The sequence below is a fragment of the Colletotrichum spaethianum genome (genome assembly GCF_022836535.1).
Source record: "Colletotrichum spaethianum MAFF 239500 DNA, contig33, whole genome shotgun sequence".
Lineage (NCBI taxonomy): Eukaryota > Fungi > Ascomycota > Sordariomycetes > Glomerellales > Glomerellaceae > Colletotrichum > Colletotrichum spaethianum.
In genome coordinates this window covers 464,001-484,445 of record NW_026054803.1, presented here as the reverse complement: position 1 = coordinate 484,445, position 20,445 = coordinate 464,001, and the positions used below count along the sequence as shown (strand labels likewise).

Genomic DNA, 20,445 nt, shown 5'->3' with positions numbered 1-20,445 from the left:
ACGGTGGGTTGCAGCAGGGTCGAGCTTGGTTTGATTATGTTCGGACGTTGTTGCAAGGGTTTCTCGTAGACTTTCTTCTTCTCCGTTCCTTTCTGTCCAGTTGTCTGGTGTCTGGTGTGTCTGGTTTGTCTGGTCTCTGGTTTGTGGTGGTTTGGTGGTGCGCCTGTTGGCTTGTCGCTTGGATCCCTGGGATGGACTGGTTCATGGGAACTGTAATCCTACCCGTGTGGACTGTCGATGGTGTTGGCCTCTCCTTTCCCGCCGTCACGGGCCACGGCCTGTCTAATATGTCTGTTCCTTCCCATCAATTCCCTCGCGCTTACACCCGTCTCTTGTTTTTGTTTCTGCCTATGTCGACTTGACAGACAGACGACACTGACCGGTTGGACGGGAAGACGAGGGGGTTGCGCATGCACACCGCGTAGGTCTTCTCCAGACTCCTCCGAATCCGGTCCAATCCAGACAGACGGGACGTGAGTTGATGGGGCAGCGGCGATGCTTGATGAACTGGCATAGCCTGACTGAGCATCTCTGACCGGGGCGGTCGGTAGTGATGGCCCAGAAACGCAGAGCTCGCTTCCCAATGGAGCATGGTACGGTCCGCTTCAAGTCAGTTGTCCACGAATCCAAATCCACGAGGTAGCTATAGACATGGGACATGCTGCAGATTGCTGCGAGCCGTGGCAGCGACACCGACACCAATGCTAGCGACACCAGTGGCGGCGATAAAGTGGTATCCGCGGTGAGAGGTCAAAACAACCCCGGGCAGTGCGAAGCGACTCTGCACATGCAAGCCAGCGGCAGCAACACGGTCAGCGTCATGAGCATCAGCGATAGATACCATCGGCAACGCATCAGCAACACCGGCAGGAATGGACGGCGCTGCGTCCTGAGGCATATACTGGTGCCGCCAAAGCCTCAGACCACCAGTTAAGTAGGGCACGGTATGCAGACAGGGGAGGGAAACGGGGGATAAGCCGTCAACGCCGTTGGACAAAACGCCCACCCGGCTCGACTGGGACTACTACGGAAGTCTGGATTGGAGAGTCTCGGCGCGAGGCGCGTGCAGGATGAATGTGTGCGCACCTCGGCGCAGCGCAGCAAGCAATGTGCCTGTTTTGTATATGTGTGTGCTGTGTGTTTGTGTTTTGGTATGCCAGCACAACAACCGAACAGGCACATCGCACGCTGAGTTGGTGTATTCGTGGACTTTGGGGGAAGGGGGGGGGGGGGCGGACCCGTACCTTGATGCGACGCAGACACTCGCTCAGCGTCCGTACAGAGTAGAGATACGGGCGGTACAATGACACCTCAGGCCAAACACAACGGACACAACGCAAAGCGCGGGTGCCGTTCCTGACGGTGTGCGCATGCACAAATGCCACGCCGCCCGGCAGGGCATGACGGGGAACCAGGTCCAGATATGGAGCTCCGCGATGGGAATCCTGCAGCCTTATTCGAGGATATGTGCTAAGGAGGGCCAACGGGGGGGACGGGGGACCGGGGTCCTTCGTCGTCTGGTGAATGATGCCCTCCAGGAATCGGCTGGCATCTTGTTGTAGTACATGCCTGTACTCTTGTACCTTTTTTTTATGCCCGTGTGTGCGTCTCTTTCGTCTCGTAGTGACACGTACCAGTGCCTGTGCTGAATGCTGGTGCGTCGGCCGGCGTCCTTTATGATTGACGGTCATGAGAGGGAGACCCTGGGAAGTTGGCAACGCTCGTGGTAGGGGACCAAGAGGGGAACAATGCGGACGGCACATTGGTAACGGGGTGGGGGCACTCACTGGATGACCTGCTCAGCCCGGCTCGGACGGGCTGAAAGATTGAGAATGCCTTGACTTGCTGTTCTCCGGAGAAAATGGGGACGGGGAGGCAAAAAGAAAGTGGCCATGTTCCTGCGTTAGGCGTTGGCAGGTAGGGAAGAGGCCATCAACAGAGTCAGGTTGGCCGCTGTTCGACCGTTCAGGCGCATGAAGACGCGTTCCCCACTGTTGCACAACAAGAAGAGCAGGAGAAAGGGGAACCCGGCCAGGTACCGCAAGCTTGCTGCTCATCACCAATGCTAGTGTCGTGGTATGGTACTTAGTGCAGGCTGGGGAAAAAGGGTCGTCGATGGCGGCAATGATCAGAGGGGTCCAGGTCCCGGTCCTACAGAGTATCTAGTAGTGGTGGTAGTATCATCCATCGGGCAAAGGACCATTGGATGTCAGTGTGTCCTTCAGCATCTCCATCTGGGTAATTGTCATCTCGCGCCGTGAAACCGTGCTCAAGGCGGCGTTTCTGGTGGTTGATGGACTGAAGCATCACCATCACATCACAAAAACAAGAGAAATATCGAAAAAAGGGGGTCCCGAAGCCTCGGGGAAGGTGGAAAGTGGATGCAGCTTCAAGTCTGCCCGTTTGGCCACTGGTGCAATGAGAGCCCGGCCGACAAAGGCTACGTACCTGAGGTACGTATCTGTTTGGTCGTCGTCGCTTGTTTTGCGAAGTTTGGCAACCGCGGTACGTACCACTACATCTGGGAATATCGCAACGCGATATCGACGCGACCCAACCACGGCCGGGATGTTGCATAGGTTCATCTTTCAAAGCAGAGCAACACGGCACGAGCTACTATATATGGAGAGCTCTTTGCCTGGTGTCAGGAGACAGCTCCTGCAGCAGCTCCAAATCGAGCCCAAAAAACGCCGCAACGCCCCCGCCCCCCAATATGTAGCAGGCAAAAGCCACCGTCCCTATGTATTCTGGCTGGCTTTCGAGCCTGATAGGATCTGCTTAGGCGCACGTATTAGTGGCCAGAGTCCTAAATGGTGCCCAGAAGGCACCAGCTGGCAAGACGAGTGCGAAAGAGGGAAGAAGCAAGGGGACGATGGGAAATTGTCCACGCCAGCCTGTAGATCAGCCCGGGGGCCGGGAAGCGCCACTTTAGGGGCCCCAGAGGTTAAGGCTGCCCAAAATTAACTGGCAACGTTGGGCTTCATGCCTCGATTGGCATCACCTCCTTCCCGGAACACCAAAACAGGGCCATGTGCCTACCCTGGTGCATATATAGCGCCGCCGATAGATCGTGGTGGTGGTGTAGTACCTACCGGATAGCTCGCACAAGCCCCCAAATACTACAAGCAAACGCCCACTAGGGCCGTTTGTGCCAGGCCCGTGTGTCCGATCACGCCGTCAGACCTTCCACATGTAAGGTGGTGCTGGGATGTTCAGGTACCAGAGCACATCTTTCCTATTTGGCTACGAAGGAGGTACTCGGTACCTGGCCCGCCTTGCATTGGTGGATTGCCTTGCTGAAGCTGCCGCATCAGTGCCTTCGGCATCATTGGATGCCAGATGCCAGATGCCAGGGGCACAGAAGGCCAGTGGAAGCATCCGAACGGTGGTGTGGGGGAGACGTGATGACCCAGTCAAGCAACTCTCACTTGTGAATCGAGGTACTGCTGATGTCGAACCTCTAGGAGCTGCCCCTGGCTTGTGCGATGCGATGCGATGCGATACGGCCAGCGCGGGTACGGGTGCGCCTCCTGACATCTGCGAATGTCGTCGTCCTGTGGAGGGAGGGAGGGGGGAATGAAAACGCACCCTGCAGACTTGTGATTATGCAGGCGTTTCTCGTCGTTTCATGTTCCGCCATCGAGCCCTAAATACCAGATGCAACCTCAGCATTGGCCGGCATCTCATATAACTTGCCCACACTCTGCTAGGTGGTACGCGACGAGAGGAAAAATCAAACGTCCTCAAGCTTCACCACAAGCCAGCGGTGCGGAGCACTTACTTTATTGGTCTCCGCTGTGTGGTGCCCTTGCAAGTCGCCGGCGTACTTTGCCTGCCCCTTACCTAGTGCTACCATAGCCCGGGGCCTGCGGAACGGCCCTGAAGAGGCTTTCCTGCCTCGACCTGCGTTTGATTTGTCCCAGGTAAAGATGAGGACGGAGTATCAGTGACGCCGCCGGAGGAGGGGGGATGTGAGCGCGCAAATCCGGGTCTGCATCTTCGTAGGCGTGAATCTGCCAAGTGCTGTATCATCCTGCAAATACCGACAATTCATAAGCGAGCTGCTACGTAATGCCCAATATCCGGACACGCAGTGACATCAGCCGAAACTGAAGTCATTGATCGTCCTTTTCTCCAGCGCAAGCTTGACTCTTTCTCGAGAGGGCTGCGGCGGGGAGGCTGGGATTGTCGCTGCGGACGTGGTGGTGTGGCCAAAAAAACGCGTCAGTGTGGACCGCAGGCATAAGTCACGAACAAGACTACACTAGGAACAAGAAGAAAAAAACAACAAGGGCGCAGAAAACGTGGAGGCAGCCCACCGGCCATTTGCCAATTGATGAGCTGACGGGCGAGCCCAGCGTTCCCAGCAGACTGGTGTTGACTTATGTGACCCGGGAGAAATGATGAAACACAACGGGAAGGTTGCGGGTAAAGGGGATCGAGAGGGCAAAAGAAAGACTAGATGATGACATGACAGCACTGCCTAGGCACAAAAGGGGGAGGATGCAAGGGCATCGGATACCCGGTTTAGCCCGGAAACGGCAACGAGCTACATTGGCATTGTAGTGTACCTGCGAAAGGGGACCTCAGGACCTTCCTCCGTCGCCTGCCGGCCGCTGATGCAGTGCAAATACATCTAATGCCTTGGTTCACGAGAGAAGAAAGGTATCGCTTCCAAGACATGCCATTTGCGCAGCGACCGCCGCTACCGCGACATCCAAGTCACTCTGTAGGTGCCCGAGTCTGTTGTTGTAACGCAGCTGCGAAATCAAACCTTCAGCTGTTCCCTGATTGAAGCCCCGGGGACGCAAGGACTGTCGGCACATGATGACTCGCTTTTTTTTTTCTTTTTTATTGGGTTTCTTCTCTCCCAAATACCAGGCAACTGAGTCGAATCACACACAATTTCTCCGGCAACAGGCTAAATGTGCAACTCGACCGGCCGAGGCAACAAGGGGTCGCCAAGAAGCGACAGCCCTGTTTACTATCCGTGATGCGTGCCTCGAAGCTCTCGATCAAGCTCGTCCCGAACACGGGGAGCCGGAACTGATGATGGAGCTCCCCTCCCCTCCTTCTCTCACTTGACTCCAGTCCCTCTCGCCTGCGAACGTGTGCCAGGATTCCGGAACCCAGGGGGTGATTGATACTTTGGGAAGGCTCACCGGTGACCGCGCCAACCAACGGAGCTCATGGAGCTCATGGAGCGGGAAAAGGCCCTCCTTCCGCATGTTCCAAACCAGCAGCTTGTCGCAACGAGACAATCAGTGGAGCGCACCAAACCGAATGGCACACTGCAATCCGCCGCAACCTGCCGAGAGACTGTTCGATATTGCCCGGGCCCATTGCATGGAAAACGTCTGGAACATGTCGGCGTGTGAACCATCCCCAACCAGCCCCCACCCGCTTCTCTCTCTCCGTCTGCAAGAGTTTGCGAGATTCCTGCTGGGACGGAGTCAAAAGACTATCAGGCGTTTGGTTGCTTGGGTAGGGGGTATGGTTTGTCGCCTTGCCGTGGGCGCAATTGCGTGCACCCATTCGTCGCTGCTTCTTTACTACACTACGTCTGCCACTCAAATGCCAAGTGCCAGCCAGAATTCAATGCGGCCAGGGCAGCACACTCGGGGCACGGAGGTAGACGATCGCGGCGGCGATGAAGCAAACAAAGTTGTGAAAACCAACCGAGCACTTCAACAACGCGACACACACCATTGTCACCTCACCTTGCTCTCGGTGTCAATAGCCCGTTCTTTAGCCTGCTTCCCAGGGAAATGATGTTTGTCAAACCCCCGCTACCGAGTATCCTTTCTCGTCACCCTTCCCCTCCCCCTCCCCCTCCCCCTCCTCCCATTCCTCGGGCCTTCCCTTTGATTAGCAACCAGAGAGGGACCATCATCCTGGGAAGGGGACTTTGATGAGAGTCGGCGATCGACAGGCCATGGAAAACGTTGGGCACCGCGCCGTCGGGGCAATTAGAGAGCCACCAAATCTGTGCCGTTAGACCACGCCCGGACGACCAGGTTTCTTGGATATGGACCCACTATGCGCATAAATCTGTATGCATAATTATGCATCTTCTTTAGGTGATGTATGCTCATAAGCGTAATATGGTCGATTTGCATCACCCGATAAAGGCCCTCTCGGGTTGTATAAACATAAACACATCACATCGCAGGACGATCTTGAAGGTCCACCAGCCGGGCTCCTCGATAATAAGGATAGCTTGAACAGCCCGAGCCTACACAAGCGGACGGATTCCGTGTTACTATTTCTCCCCGTCATCTGTTTATTGTACCTCTGTCAAGGCTGATGCAGCGAAGCGTCTTTTCTCTCTTCGACATCCTACAATCCTCTTCGGTTCTTCACAGCTGCTTACAATTCTAATCGCAATCAATTTGCCTGGAGACCATGGCTCTCTCCAAACCAGTTGGCTGAACGTACCTCCCAGACATTGTGCCTCCCAGGTCTCCTCCATAAAAGATGCTTCCGCTGAGGACATGTAAAACCCCCAACAGCTTCAAAATCATCATTTGATCTGAGACCGCAAAATGATCTAAGACCAGATTCGGTAGTCGGTGCATCAGAGTCTTTGGTTGTGATAAACAATGAAATGGGAAGAAGGTGTATCCCGGTCCTACAGGATGACATCTACGGATAGAAAATATATGTCACGAGGAATTAGCAGCACCTTCCATCTAGATTTCAGATGCTCCTTCAGCCACTTAAACTGCTTCGAACATGTGGTCTATTATCTCCAACTTACACCGCATGCAGCCAGACGGGCTGGGCTCCAAGACCCCTTCAAGGTTGTCAGTCACTGTGCTTATCTTTGCAGGTTTAGTACGCCTGCACCACGTGGCCACCGTCACTGGACCTGCCCTTTTCTGCCAATCCCTCACTGCCCGCGCCTCCGGAATGCGTCGGTTGAACCGGTGCTCAGAAGCAGCAAAGAGGTCAGAAAACACTCGAGCAAAGGTAACTAAGCTATTCACACAAAACCAACAAAGAATGGGTCGGACAAGCTATAAGCGCAGCCCCCAAAGTAGCACTGGCAGCTGCTACGGAGCCTTATCCGTGCTGCACCTGCCACACCTACCGCATCTGCCGCACCTACCGCACTGTTGGGAGCACCGACAACCGGCCCCACTAATTTTTCTTCTTCCCTTCCCGAAGTTTGTGCCCGTGAAGGAATTTTTTTTCTCTTGCCGACGACGTCGCGCTCTTTTTTCGCGGTTCCTCTCCGGACATCTTTTTGGAGCTGGATTGTTCCCTCGTCTAGAAACGAGCCAAACTTTCTTTCACCCACCGCCGCAGAGTCGAATCGGACCGCTAAGTCCCTAAGGCATCCCTCCCGTTTCCCGACTATTCTCCCTTGTTCCGAGGCGCGCGAAAACCCCCAACGTGGACCCTGCCCGTCCTGCTAAAAAAATACCCCGCCATCGGATACCCCGCCACGACAGAAGCCATCTCGAACATTGACACCAACACCGACGACTACAACTTGCGCATCGATTGTCAAGTCTGATACTAAAAGAGCATATCCGCTTTTATCCATACCAGTCTCGCCAACAATCAGTTCTGCGAGGCGCGTCAAGGTCGTGCTCTGCCAGCCTCTGTCCAAACTACCAATCTCTACGCCAAACCCCAGAGTCGCAACAATATGTGTGGAATCATTGGTATATGTCTGGGTCATTGGGACCGTGAGGACGACTCCTGCGATGCCGCGCAGGAGTTGCATGAGGCCATGTACCTTCTGCAACACAGGAATGTATAATGAGTCCTTCAGCGACGAGTATGTTCTAACTTGTCACAGAGGTCAAGATGCTTGCGGCATAGCAACATCATCGTAATTTTGGACTATCTTTAGAGGCGGAAGATCGAGTGCTAACCGCAGTAGGAAGCATGGGCGCATCTTCTCTTGCAAAGACGCCGGTATGGCGTCTAAGGTCTTCAATGACGGTAGGAGAGTAATCGACCTCCCTGGATGGATGGGTATTGGTCACTTGCGTTACCCAACCTGGGGAAGCAGTGGGTAAGTGTCTCCCTAGTTGATATGGGCCCGATCCTTAAGTTGAGCATGGGGAACTTCCCATGTTGCTGGACCCATAAGGAATACCTACTGACTCTTTTTGTTAGACGAGCCGAGGGTGAGCTTCACAACTTTCATTCACGGTCATCCAGGAAGCACTAACAAAACCAGCCCAGCCTTTCTACGTTAACAGCCCGTACGGCGTGTGCTTATCCCACAACGGCAACTTGATCAATGCTGAAGAGCTCCGTGAATTCTTGGACCATGAGGCGCACCGTCACGTTAACACCGGCAGTGACTCTGAGCTGATGCTCTCTGTGTTTGCTAACGAACTCAACGAGACCGGAAAGGCGCGTGTTAATGAGAATGACCTGTTCAGCGCCTTGGAACGAACCTACAAGCGCTGCAAGGGAGCCTGGGCCTCAGTCATCATGCTTGCTGGATACGGCGTGTGTGGATTCCGCGACCCCAACGGAATCCGACCCTAGTCTGGGGCTCCCGGCCCTCTCACACCCTTGAGGGTGCTATGGACTACATGCTTGCATCTGAGTCTGTGGCGCTGAAGCAACTTGGCTTCTCGAACATCACCGACGTCCTTCCTGGGCAGGCTGTCTTGTTCAAGCGCGGGTCCCCCCAGTCTTCAAACAGATTCAGGAGATGGAGTCTTATAGCCCTGACATCTTTGAATACGGTGAGTTTACAGACTTTCCTGTTGCCGCTGGCCGGAGATGCTGACAAGCGCAACGCTAGTCTACTTTGCACGTCCGGACACGACCATCGACGGTATTAGCGTCCATGAATCCCGTAATTTGCAGGGTGTAAAGTTGGCCGACAACATCATTGCAACGCTGGGCGAAGAAGCTGTCAAGGACATTGATGTTGTCATTCCTATCCCTGAGACTTCCAACACGGCTGCCGCAGCCCTGGCAGAGCGGCTCAAGAAGCCGTACTCTATGGGCTTTGTCAAGAACCGCTATGTCTTCCGGTAAGTTTATCTTGCTTTGTGCAGCGTGCTTCCAGAAACCGTAATACTGACTCTGCCGCGTGAAGCACATTCATTATGCCTACCCAAAGCTCCCGCAAGCAGGGTGTCCGTCGCAAGCTCAGTACGATCGACACTGAATTCAAGGGCAAGACGGTGCTCTTGGTCGACGACAGCATTGTTCGAGTATGTTCACAGCCACCTTCAAAAGTAGGCAAGCTTACTAACATCTGAGCAGGGTACGACGAGTCGAGAGATCGTCAACATGGCACGGGAGGCTGGCGCCAAGAAGGTAATCTTCAGCAGCTGTAGTCCGGCCGTTTTGAACCCCCACGTGTACGGTATTGATCTCGCGACGCCCAACGAGCTCATTGCCCACGGTCGCTCGAACTCTGAAATCGCCGAGCACATCGGCGCCGACGAAGTCATTTACCAGACTCTTGAAGACCTTGCGGCTTCGTGTGCCGAGCTCTCACCCCGCGACCCTAAGACCCAGACTTTTGAGGTTGGCGTTTTCAGCGGCTGCTACGTCACCTCCATCCCCGAAGGCTACTTCGAGCGGCTTTACGAGGCCCGCAACAGTGGCAAGAAGCGCAAGGCTGTCGTTGCCAGCAGTGGCCCCGTGGCTCAGGGCTCTGCAGATTCTGGCCCGGCTGCCAAAACCATCAAGACAAACGGCCTGGTGGCACGGTCGCGATCTGAAATGCAGTCTCCGCCGGGAACCGGTGCGGATATCGGGTATGCGCTCTTCTTCAGAGATAATGAGCAGGATACGTTGACTGACTGACGGACCACAGCATCCACAACGTGGCAGCTGACCCCGAGAACTAGATAACTTGCATGATGCTTGCGCGTCCGTCGAGAAAAGAGAAAGCGGTGATATACAGAAAACTAAACTCAGGTGAGGCGTTGCGGAGAATTGGCATTCAAATCACATTTGCATTCATATCTGAGGTTTTTTCCCCCTCAGTTCGGGAGTTGGGTACTCAGTCTTGGTACTCGACTGATTGGAGGTGTGTGGCAATACATCCATAGGATTCGTCTCGAACATCCTGCACATAGCCCATAGAACAGCCGACAAGAACTAACCATTTTTTTGTCGTTGAACCTGCCTACTGACTTAGTGGACGTTAAAATGTACTCGATAATGGCATTGACGGGCCTGGGGTATGTGAAACGGGTCTGCACAACTGTAAATAACCCGTTTAACTCCATATGCCGTTGGCGAACGGCATAACTGGTGCATTCTCTACCGATACCGAGTGGTCCCCGGCTCATTTTATGCCTTTTGGCACTAGTAATCTTGGGGCGCAGGCCTCCCAAGTCGGCATCAACGGTCTCCATCCACAAGACGGCGCCAGACGGTGGACGTAACCGTGAAACGATCCACCGTCTTCACCGATACTTGTATCAAGAGAGATCGGAGCGTTGCTCCTCGCGTTCCCATTATTGGTTAGGTTACAAGCCGGTCAAGCCCTCGCACGGCTGTCTCCCGCCAGCCCGCCGCGACTCATATCCCAACCACCATGGTCCAGTCATCCTAGGGGGCCCTTGAAGCAAAAACTCGCTCCATCGGCCGTGAACGGGTACTCTCCACACAGACACACGAGAGAGGACCGGGGGCCCGGTCTGGCTTGGCTAAACACCATGGTCCCACGGTGGCCGACCCAACCGGCACATCCGCGGTTCGACGCGGCGTCCATTTGGAATGACAGCTGGTGGGGTCGTGGTTTCTGTGAGAAAAGAGAGCCCGTGCCAGCCAGGTCGGGATCCGTTTTGAGGGGCCAAAGGATTCAAATCTTCCTTCACCCTGCCCAGCCGCCCACTGGTACTGGACGTTTCCGTGAGATGAGAGAGAAACCCAGAGAGGGAAAATCTCGTGGCCAGTGGCCAGTGCAGGAAGCAACTGATGAGCGTCCGGACAGATTTCCCCGTTGGCGGCGGCAACATCTCACTTTGTCGCTCCACCGTAGCCCCCCAATCGTATGCCCCACGGCGCTCTTCAGGACGGACGGGCGATCCCCTTTTCCCTGCGCTAGATGCACCCTATTCACTTGGAAAGCCAAGTCCAATAAACCGTCAGGTAGGGGGGCTATTGCAGGCCGCCTCGTTCAAACAATGGGGTTTGCTTGATCTCCTCTGCCATGCGTGCACGCACACACACCTAGCAGGTTTGACGCGCCGCCTCCGCTGGGGTTCATGTTAGGGGTCTGCACATAGGTTTATGCTGCTTCCTCGAGGTCGGACCCTTGGTGGCATAGACCAGGCAAAAAGCCGCGCCGTCCGCCAGTCGATTGGTGGTATTTCTTCGCCGATGGGTTTGTGACCGGGCCGCCAAACCCCGCCGAATGGGCGATAACTATGCTGGCAAATTGCCCAGCAAAGCCGCAGCCGCCCTCCACGCAACTGCTGGCTGGCCAGCATGAATCTGCTAAGGTTTGGCCGGGATTCCGGTCTCACCCCAAAATTGGATTCAGGGTACTTTGCGGCTGGGAGTCGTATCGCTAGTAGGACCGTGGGCCGTTTTCAGTTGGTTGGACTGGAGCCTACCTGAACAGCAGTGCATGGCTGCATTACCATGGCGAACAGTGAGCATGGAACCAGATATGATGGATTATTGCTGTGAGACCCCCTCCTCTAGACCGCGGGGCGTTGTGCCGCGGTGATGCAACATGAAGCTAGGCATGTTTCTCGTTCTCGATAGTTGGGGGCTGCTAATCTCGAATACCGCCATTACAGGGGGGGGGGGGGGGGGGGTTTCTCGCACGGGTACTGGGCTGCCAGGGCCCCCTCGTGGTCGTGGATTATTGTTGTCTTGGGTCTTTTGATGCTGGCGTGTTTCCAGCTTCCAACCCCTATTTCCCTCCCGTTGACGGGGACGTGCGAATTGTCTCGTGGGAGCGACACAACCTTGAACTTGCATTTGGGTCCGCAACAGACGGCTTTTCCAGAAGCTCTTAGCTGCACATCGGTGTGGGTTCGGGGCGAGGTGGTGAACCCATGTCGTTTCTAGTCCCTCTGTTGTGATTGCGTGAATCTACATAGTACCTTCCGCACTTGCTATCCCAGGTTGTATGAAGGCAATATTGCAGTGGCTCTGATGCGGCTCAGGATTCAATGAGGCGGAGGGGTGAGTATGGCGATCATTTCTTGGGAGCTGCGCAGACGGGACGGGAACCTCCGCCCGCGATAGCTCTTCGCTTCCCACACGAGAAAAGAAAAACAAGTCATTTCACAATCTCGGAAAGGTTTGAGGAAGAGCGACAGATCAGAATGTGATATTGCCGTCGGTGGATATCGACATCTCCCAGCTGCAAGCTGAGGCCTCTATCGATCCTTGGCTTGACTCGGGGGCGGAGATCACGATGTCGTGCTGCCGTCGATGCATATGCGTGCGCGGACTAGAGTTCTGACACCCTCTCTGCTGCATGCTGCGATAGTACCCTCTTCACCCTTTCCGAGAGCCCCAGGCAACGGAAAATTTCCCTCCTTGTCCGCGCACGCTCGCTACGTGCTGCTGATACTTCTGGAACACCCTAGCCCAGACGTTGGAGGATGCTAGTACATAGTACGACATGTAGGGGGGGGCCGGCCGTCTGTCTGACTCTCCGGTCAGTCTCTTCCCACGAAGCTGGAACCGCCGATCCGGAGCCGCCGCGAGTGGCCGGCACAGATGATTCTTGCCCCTGGTCCGGAAGACCGAGATATGAGGTTGGGCAGAAGGGGCAACGTCCCTGCTGGGGCAACGGCATCGACAGAGTGAGCAGTGGTTTAGGACGATCTCCTCAGCTTGCCGTTACGCGAGCCTCATTGGCCCTGCGCAGGAGATTGGGGCCTCGTGATGAACCTCGCCTAGGTTCGAATTATTGTTGAAGACACGAGCGGCAAGTCTGCTGCAGCTCCCGTTGCCCTGCAAGAGCCTAGCGCCCCGGCCGGGCGTGGGGATTCGATTCCGCTTCTGGAAGCTGTGGAATTTCTTCAGGGCGGTGACGAACCCTTGCTCGATACGTACGACGCCGACGGTGCGGTGGGCACTCCGGATGTAGAATAGAGCCCACCACTTGTCGACTGGACAACAATGCATCAGGTCAAGCTTGCCAGAGCCCCCTCCCCCCCTGGCGTATGCATAAGTATTATGTTTTATTCAGGCTGTTGTGTCCAAGCTCTCGTGCGGTTGGGCGCCGTTTTCTTCGCAAAGTCGGTACGGCCTGGCGGAGTTGGCCCGGATGGCGGCCGACTACACCTTTGTCCGGGCGTCCGCGTTTTCGCCGGACACGGTGACCTGGTCAAAAGGGATCGTTCGGCAACAGCTCTCACGTATCCAAAGGGTTGACCGCAGACGGTCGGCGTTTTTAGTGTTTATTACCAGGCATGTATTCATCCAAAGTTTCCATTTTTCGCCAACCCTGTGAAGGCATCGTGATGTTGGGTTTTAGTATATGATCTCGAAAGGACGCGGCCACTCCCCACCACAGATGAGCTTCTTACTTAGTATAGCAAGTACACTCTTCTAAGACAGACGCCATGGGGGCCATGTCTTCACCCGGGAGGTAGGAATACCCGATAAACTTTGGCCCGGGGACATAATTGTGGCGCAACAACGCCGGGAGACCACTTTCTAGTGAGTGAAGTCATCGGAGTGGGGATGCAGCTTCTACTGACATCAGTTTCGCATCCCGCAATCAACGAGGGAAAGGAAAAGATAAGAAAGACACAATGTTTTATTCTCATATTGTCATCAGCCTCCTCCCTCATGCTTATGCTTCTGTTGCATGGGCTATCAGAGGGACGAAGAGAGATAGAAGGGGAATTAGCAAAGCCGGCAGAAACAAGACAAAAGCGACCGAGAAATCAGAAAGAACAATCAATATAGCAAAACACAAGACTGGTTCTATCTACTGTCACCTGTATCCGGATGATTTTATTCCATAGTTCTCTGCTGATGCGCTCTTGCAACAGGAATAACCCATAGACCTGTGGCTTACCCATATTCGAGGCAGGAGCAAGGGAGTAAAAGGCAGGCACGCTAGCAAACAACTGTTCCTTCTCCCTCGGCTTCCAGTCGAATCTTTCCTTCTCTCCCCCCTCGCAAGCAATCCATCCAGTATCCAGCGGTAACTATATTTCAACAGCAACCTTGGGTTGCAGCCAGATTTGGGTAATCGAAACCAACATCGATGGCTCCGTTCTCTTTCCCGCGCGTCGGGTAGGATTTTTCTGCTTCGCACAAGCAACCTCCTCTTCTTACATTGTGACTGAGAGCGGGTCAGACTGTTCACCAGTATCGCCCTACAACTTTTCTGACACTCTTTCCAAGCCTATTCTTCCCCTTAGCGTTCCTTCCAACCTGGGAATCTTAAAGCCGCGGCTACCTTCCTTTGACTTACACGGAGGCTAGCTGCCCTCCATCTCTTCTTCTTTCTATTTCCCCCGACCTTTTTTTCCCTTTTTAACCTTCACACCTTTTTATCCTCTGGGTTTCCTCCACCGCCACTCTGAATCTTCCATCAAAAGCCTTTCGAGCGGTGGAAATTTGCTCACTTCATCTAAATCGCTCATATCATCTACGCAAGTCGCGAAAATGTCAGCGATAGCTCCTCGCCCGAGCGGGTAAGTTACTCAAGAAACATCTCTATCTACGTATACTAATCAATATCAACAGTTCTCATAACGACGGTCAGAAGCCGCCTGAGATGTAAGTTCACAAGGAAGGTAGCGCCCTAGGCTCTGTTCGTACTGACAAGCCAGGTTCCGCTGCAAGACCGGCGGCGAGTGGAAGCCTTGGTCCAGCTTCTCGAAGAAGCAGCAGAAGCTTGTGCAAGACAAGCTGAACCGCCGCGTCCGGATCGATGCTGCCAATACCGGAATGGTCTGCCGCATTCACACGGGCGAGCCTGTAAAGGAGATTCAATGCGAAGGGCCTTGCAACCAGATTTTGGTTCTTGACAAGTTCTCGAAAAACAACAGAACCAACGGTGTCAATGTAAGTTTAAAATTTGACACTGAGTATGACTTGAGGTTTCTCACGCATGCTGTGTTTAGATCTGCAAGGCATGCCAGCATTGGGTCAATACCCAAGAGCCTGGCTATGCCCCTTGGGCCGGTCCGAACACTGACCTTGACCCCCTCGAGGAAATGGATGACTTCGAGGCTCGTCTCCCTACAGAACCTTCTGATATTTTCGATTTCCAAGATGACCGAGTAAGAAAAACCATCCTTCGACTCGGTTCAATCTATTGACCTCGACACAGCCCCTTGCCCCGATCACCGGCACAGATGGACTTTCAGGACTAGATGACGACGAGACGGGCGTTGCTTCCCTCAAGTTCGCCGGCCTCGATATCAACCATGCTAGACAGGATATCGTCCCGCCCCGCCTTGACACCGAAAGCGTTACATCTAGTCGACCCTCTATAGGATCGACAATGTCCAAAATCGCCACAGAACCCTCCCCGGAAGAGTTGGGAACAAGCAGTCTGTGGTTCAGCCGGGCACAGATCGCCCAACGTCAAACAAGTGGTCGTGTGATTTACAACGCTTGGGACTCCAACGGCAACAAACACCAGTTGTCCAAAACTCCCACCGTACAGTCCGAACAGTCTTCGGTAGTTGGTGGCATGGCTAGATCTTCGAGTAGTCGTGCACATAACTTAGAGAACAGCCGCCTTGAGGCCGTCTCGATCAGTCGCCCTCAAAATGCCATCAACACCAAGAAGCCAGCCACTGGCGGTACTTGGGCTGGGGTATGTTGACAACTGTAAACCTTTTGAAGAAACGCTGACTGCTAACTCGAATGCAGAACCGGCAGGCCGATAGAAAGCAGCTTACGGAGAAGGAACATCGCGAACTGCAACGCAATATGCCGCAGCGACAGATGATTGTTCCTTACGGCAACGACGAAGACGACAGTGACGATGACGAGTAGAGTATCACTCTCACCGCTGGGGCTGCTTGACGGCATTGATTGGATCACTGGCAACTCAATCCGAGAAACCTCTGCCACCTACGGTGACTCGCAAGCCTCCGTGGAAACCCGTCGTCTTTCTTCTACTAGTCTCTCTCGTTTGCTCCCCATTACTCTTGTTCGTATGATGGGGGATTTCGACGCGAACAAGAACATACAGTAGGGATGATAACTTCTTTTTGCTCTTTGTACTGGGTTCTGGGTGGCGGGAAACTGGGGGAAATGGGAGGGAATCAGCGTTCCTCTACGAAGTAGCTACCGATTGAAAATGTAGAATTCACCAGGTCATGATGAGAGCGGCATAATCGAGTTTGTATGCAGCGATGATGTATTGCAACAAGTTAACTAGAGAAACATGCGGCATAATAAACCAAAAAGACGCCACCGCCATCCAGTCTCGATGTTGATGCGGTTTGCCCGAGTATGCAATCCCGAGACCCTACCCAACCGGAGCGATTCTTTGAAATTAGCCCCCAAACCATACCCAGAAATGGTGTGTGTGTGTGTGTGTGCGTGCGTGTGCCCCCGTTGCAGCAACCGCCGCCGAGATGCTCATAAGCATGACAATAAAACTACGAAAGATGATTCCAGCGCAATGCTGGTTTACAATGGGCTCGACTGTGTCCTGGCCGACCTCGACTATACGTGCCTCCCCCCAACTTCTCCCCTTTCTTGGACTGTAGAAGATCCAGACATGGACGACTGGGCAGAAACGGTCCCAGAAACGAGTTCAGCTTTTGAGGGAGGGGGAGCACACAGTCTCGGTGGCTGGGCTTTAACAGCGATTAATAATTTCTTCTTTTTTCCAAGATAGGCCCATTTACAGGTCGCTGTCGCGCTTGTAATATCCTGGATTGGGGTCGTTGCCCCGGTTCATCATCTCCTGGGCGTCTCCCACCTGCCGACGCTCCGTGATCTCGCGATCCTTGAGCCTTTTATGCAGTGTATACCTCAATCCTAGCGTCAATCCTCGAGCGTTCCTATCCCTCATGACTGCTGGTCCCTATTGCAGAGGTTCCGATGAGCTGGACAGACGGTTGAGATGCAGGTAAACATCCGTTCCATACCTGGGGAGAAAAGTCAGCACTTCTGTCTGTACATTGGACACAGCGAGCCGAGGTGGCGCGCGGAACTCACCCTTCCATGCTGATAAGCTTCAAGTCGCCGCCAAAGTATCGCGCATACAATCGCGAAATAGGCAGCCCGTATCCAAAACCGGCCATTGGCGCCTTGAAATCGCTCTTATCGAAGTCCGGGTCCAGATTCGGTGTCCGGTCCACGGTAGTATACATGTAGGTCCAAACAAGGGGAATCGAGCTTCTGGGAATGCCGCCACCTTCGTCTGAGATCTTGATGGTAATATCCTCCTTGCCTTCAGCGACAATGACCTTGGTCACAGGGAACTCCTGCTTGTCTTGGCCGTGTGTTTCGACGACGGCTCGAAGGGAGTTCTTGAGAGTCTCGAACAGCATGTGCGACAGATGCCCGGGAACATACATGAAGTTGATGTTGGGGTTGCAGACAAGCTGGATTTTGGGCGCCTCGAAAAGCCCGTAGTGGTCTTCGCAGACAAAGCGCGCGTTCTCAATAGCCTCCTGCGCAAGGTCCTGGACGTTGGTCTTGGTGCAGATGATACCGACGTAGGACGGGTCGCGGTGATGACTTTGGTCGGTCAGGGCAATGTGTTGACCGATGAGCATGCGGATTCCTATGCGCGACATGTAAAACCGGTCGAGGAACGACTGGATGTTGTTGTCGATCTGCATGCGCTGTCTCTTGCGCTTGTACTCCAAGATACCCTGCGCCATGGTGGTGACGACTCCGTCGTGACGCCTCTTGATGCCGTGCAGGGCCTTTGCGAACCGTTCGTTGTACAGTCGGAGCTCGGCCGGCCAATCGCCCGTGTCGTCCACCATGGCGAAGTACCGCCGTGCGGCGATGTTCTTCTGTTTACTCCAGCCGTTTCCGTTGGACTGGGGGAGGGATGCATATTGGCCTTCTTCGATACTCGGGTTTCGCGTCGCCTCGGAGAGCATTGAGCCTTTGCCATACGACTTGGCCGGCTTCATCAGCCTTTCTTTGGTGCTTCTATCTAGATCAGGTCGCGGGAGTTGTGTGAGTTCCTGCGCGGACGGGCAAGCGTCAGTGAGTCATGTCTGTCATGCGTTATGCGATAGAACACTGCCCGGACGTACCTCGAACGACTGTGCGTACCAATCCTGCACGCGCTTCACGGAGGGCATGTCATTGAGGCCGTCTGGAAGCTCATTGAGTTCTTGTACGCGATGGGCCAGGCGAATTGGCAGCTCCTCGGCGAGGAATTGTGAGGCACGGAAGAGGGTTCCTGAGAACAAAGATCAGAGTCAGCATCGAGGCCGGAAAACTCGAAAGATGGAAACTGCGCCAATTGACGCATCACGCCGTCAAGAATAGATGCGTCGGGAGGGCAAGAAGGCTACAAAGCCAGGGCGCTGGTCGGGCGAGGGGAGCTGGGAAGGATAGACGAACCGACAGAAGGCTTCTCTCCAAACTGCACCATTTGCCTCAAACTCACGCCAGTTGCCGGGAAACTGGCGTAATGCTTGATGGTGTCCATCAACCTGTCCGTCTTCTTCCACGACATGTTGGGCGACTAGGAATCTAGTTTCGACTATTTGGTGATGTATTCGGATCGAATCAACCCCGCGTGACCGAGTTGGGGACGGCCTTTACCGAGGCTGTATGACGCAGGGCAACATGGAACAGGACACAAGCGAGCGGAACAGCAGAGGGAGAGGCGTCGTGAAATTGCGAGGTGAGATAAAGAACAAAAACAGATCTACTGCTGCATGGTCAATGGGAGGCAGGACGAAGGTCGCGTGCAATCGTGGGGGAGGTGTTTCGTCTAGGTTTATTTCTGGCAATGATGGAGTAGGAGTCAAGTTAGGCCCTGAAGAAGGCGAGAGCTTGGGTTTGCCGGGGGACGACAGGAACAAGCCCGGGCCAGGCTCCTCAGTGGGGAGAGTTCCTGGTGCTCTGGGCGGGCTACAACCGGCAATGGTACGCTCGTACCTTGCCCGACTCGGCGTCATAGGCCGCATCGTTCGATGATAGCGCGACAAGTACCCCCCCGAGGCGCTCTTAGCCGACTACAGAGGTGCGCTTCCAAAGAGTTTCCCGTCGGCAGCGGCCGTGAAGCACAGCTCGCAGTTGTTCATACCGAGGTGCGAATTTCCACAGCCATGCCAGTCACTTGGTAATACGGGCTTTTGGCGGGTCGGATTTCTGATGTAAACTTTAGTGGTTTCATGGACAGGGTGAACGGGTGAAACCATCAGGAGATTCTTGGCAGCCATATGGTACAATCGGATGGTTGGCAGATATCTCGACCACGGAGGTGATGATAAGAGGCACTATTCTAGTTCCCAACCGTGGTCTCGTGAAACCCCTGGAGAGAGCAAGACAGGCTAAGAGTCGAACGTGAAAAGAGGAAATTCAAAAAAGCCTTCGGTCCACAGACACAATTGTATGCCGACATGTGACGATGAGACGGACGGCGGAAAGGAACGGGTCTGGCTGTCAGTAGGTACCTCGCTCACTATCATTTCTTCGACAGCACGCGACGACGGTCAGCCGCGGCGGAGGGGGCCTCTACTCCAGCGTCGTTTCCTTCCTCGTAGCCGAGAGAGAGCAAGCAGCGCCGTCACCCGTGCCGCCTTCTTCCCCCACATTGCAACAAACATGCCGGGCTGCACTGGCACTGCGCAGCAGCAGCAGCAGCCGCTCAGACCGCCCCCGCCCCCAAATGCATCCCGGTCCCGTCCTCACCTCACGACACTCGCCTCAGTCCCCCCCCTCCATCGATGGCCCTTGGATTATCCGTGTGCTCACAGCTGGGCAGCTTCGCGAGTTCCAGCTTGACCCCTGTGGTCACATGCAAGGCGCCACAATTCTTCAAGCCCCCCGAATCCCCCCACCCACCCTGTCCAGACACCAGCCTTCACCAGCCTCCTCCTAACCCATCTCACCGCGTCGAGAACGCGCCAAAGACAAGACTCGATGCATCGCCAATTGGTTGGCTTTCTTTCAACCAAACAGCGCCCGACTTCCTGCAGCTGAAGCCCAAAATTCCCATTCATTGAACACAACGTCGCTATCGGATCGTCCTCGGAAATACTACCTCCCACTAGCTTCTTACGCTGTACTCTGTACCCGTACGCTTTCGTCCCGTGCATGCAGAGTCGACTCGTCGCAGTGCCTCGACCCTAAGCCGGCAGCTCGCTCGCCTTTGCGTCGCGTCTCCCATACCATTGAGAGACCAAAAAAAAAAAGGAGGAGAACGGGAGAGGGCAAAGACCCGGTTTTTTTCTGGTTGGCCGGCCGCCGCCCTAAACACTACCTACATACCTCTTCAATGACCAGCAATGTCAGACGGCAGGTCGGATTCGGGGCTGGGCCTACGTTTTCTCGATCTGAATGACCATGAAGACGACA

At 54.5% G+C, this 20,445-nt stretch overlaps 5 protein-coding genes across 5 annotated transcripts; 4 read left to right on the top strand and 1 right to left on the bottom strand.

The window, feature by feature from the left end:
- Window positions 1-658: 658 nt before the first annotated feature.
- Window positions 659-934, top strand: ColSpa_10190 (uncharacterized protein; the record flags this gene model as incomplete). Its single annotated transcript, XM_049276402.1, has 1 exon — window positions 659-934. One exon carries the CDS (start codon window positions 659-661, stop codon window positions 932-934), a length of 276 nt encoding a protein of 91 aa, XP_049132359.1.
- A 6,723-nt stretch (window positions 935-7,657) lies between these two features.
- On the top strand, window positions 7,658-8,514 carry ColSpa_10189 (amidophosphoribosyltransferase; the record flags this gene model as incomplete). The annotated part of the gene is made up of 4 exons (XM_049276401.1): window positions 7,658-7,697; window positions 7,762-7,843; window positions 7,865-8,029; window positions 8,220-8,514. 4 exons carry the CDS (start codon window positions 7,658-7,660, stop codon window positions 8,512-8,514), a joined length of 582 nt encoding a protein of 193 aa, XP_049132358.1.
- Window positions 8,515-8,552: 38 nt separating this feature from the next.
- ColSpa_10188 (amidophosphoribosyltransferase) lies at window positions 8,553-9,839 on the top strand (the record flags this gene model as incomplete). The annotated part of the gene is made up of 5 exons (XM_049276400.1): window positions 8,553-8,717; window positions 8,842-9,011; window positions 9,077-9,194; window positions 9,247-9,746; window positions 9,806-9,839. The coding sequence occupies 5 exons, from the start codon at window positions 8,553-8,555 to the stop codon at window positions 9,837-9,839; spliced, it is 987 nt and encodes a 328-aa protein (XP_049132357.1).
- A 4,750-nt stretch (window positions 9,840-14,589) lies between these two features.
- ColSpa_10187 (uncharacterized protein) lies at window positions 14,590-15,933 on the top strand (the record flags this gene model as incomplete). Its single annotated transcript, XM_049276399.1, has 6 exons — window positions 14,590-14,618; window positions 14,671-14,703; window positions 14,757-14,991; window positions 15,051-15,209; window positions 15,260-15,751; window positions 15,808-15,933. The coding sequence occupies 6 exons, from the start codon at window positions 14,590-14,592 to the stop codon at window positions 15,931-15,933; spliced, it is 1,074 nt and encodes a 357-aa protein (XP_049132356.1).
- A 1,042-nt stretch (window positions 15,934-16,975) lies between these two features.
- ColSpa_10186 ([Pyruvate dehydrogenase (acetyl-transferring)] kinase, mitochondrial) lies at window positions 16,976-18,595 on the bottom strand (the record flags this gene model as incomplete). The annotated part of the gene is made up of 4 exons (XM_049276398.1): window positions 16,976-17,039; window positions 17,110-18,095; window positions 18,168-18,316; window positions 18,481-18,595. 4 exons carry the CDS (start codon window positions 18,593-18,595, stop codon window positions 16,976-16,978), a joined length of 1,314 nt encoding a protein of 437 aa, XP_049132355.1.
- Between the last annotated feature and the right edge of the window lie 1,850 nt (window positions 18,596-20,445).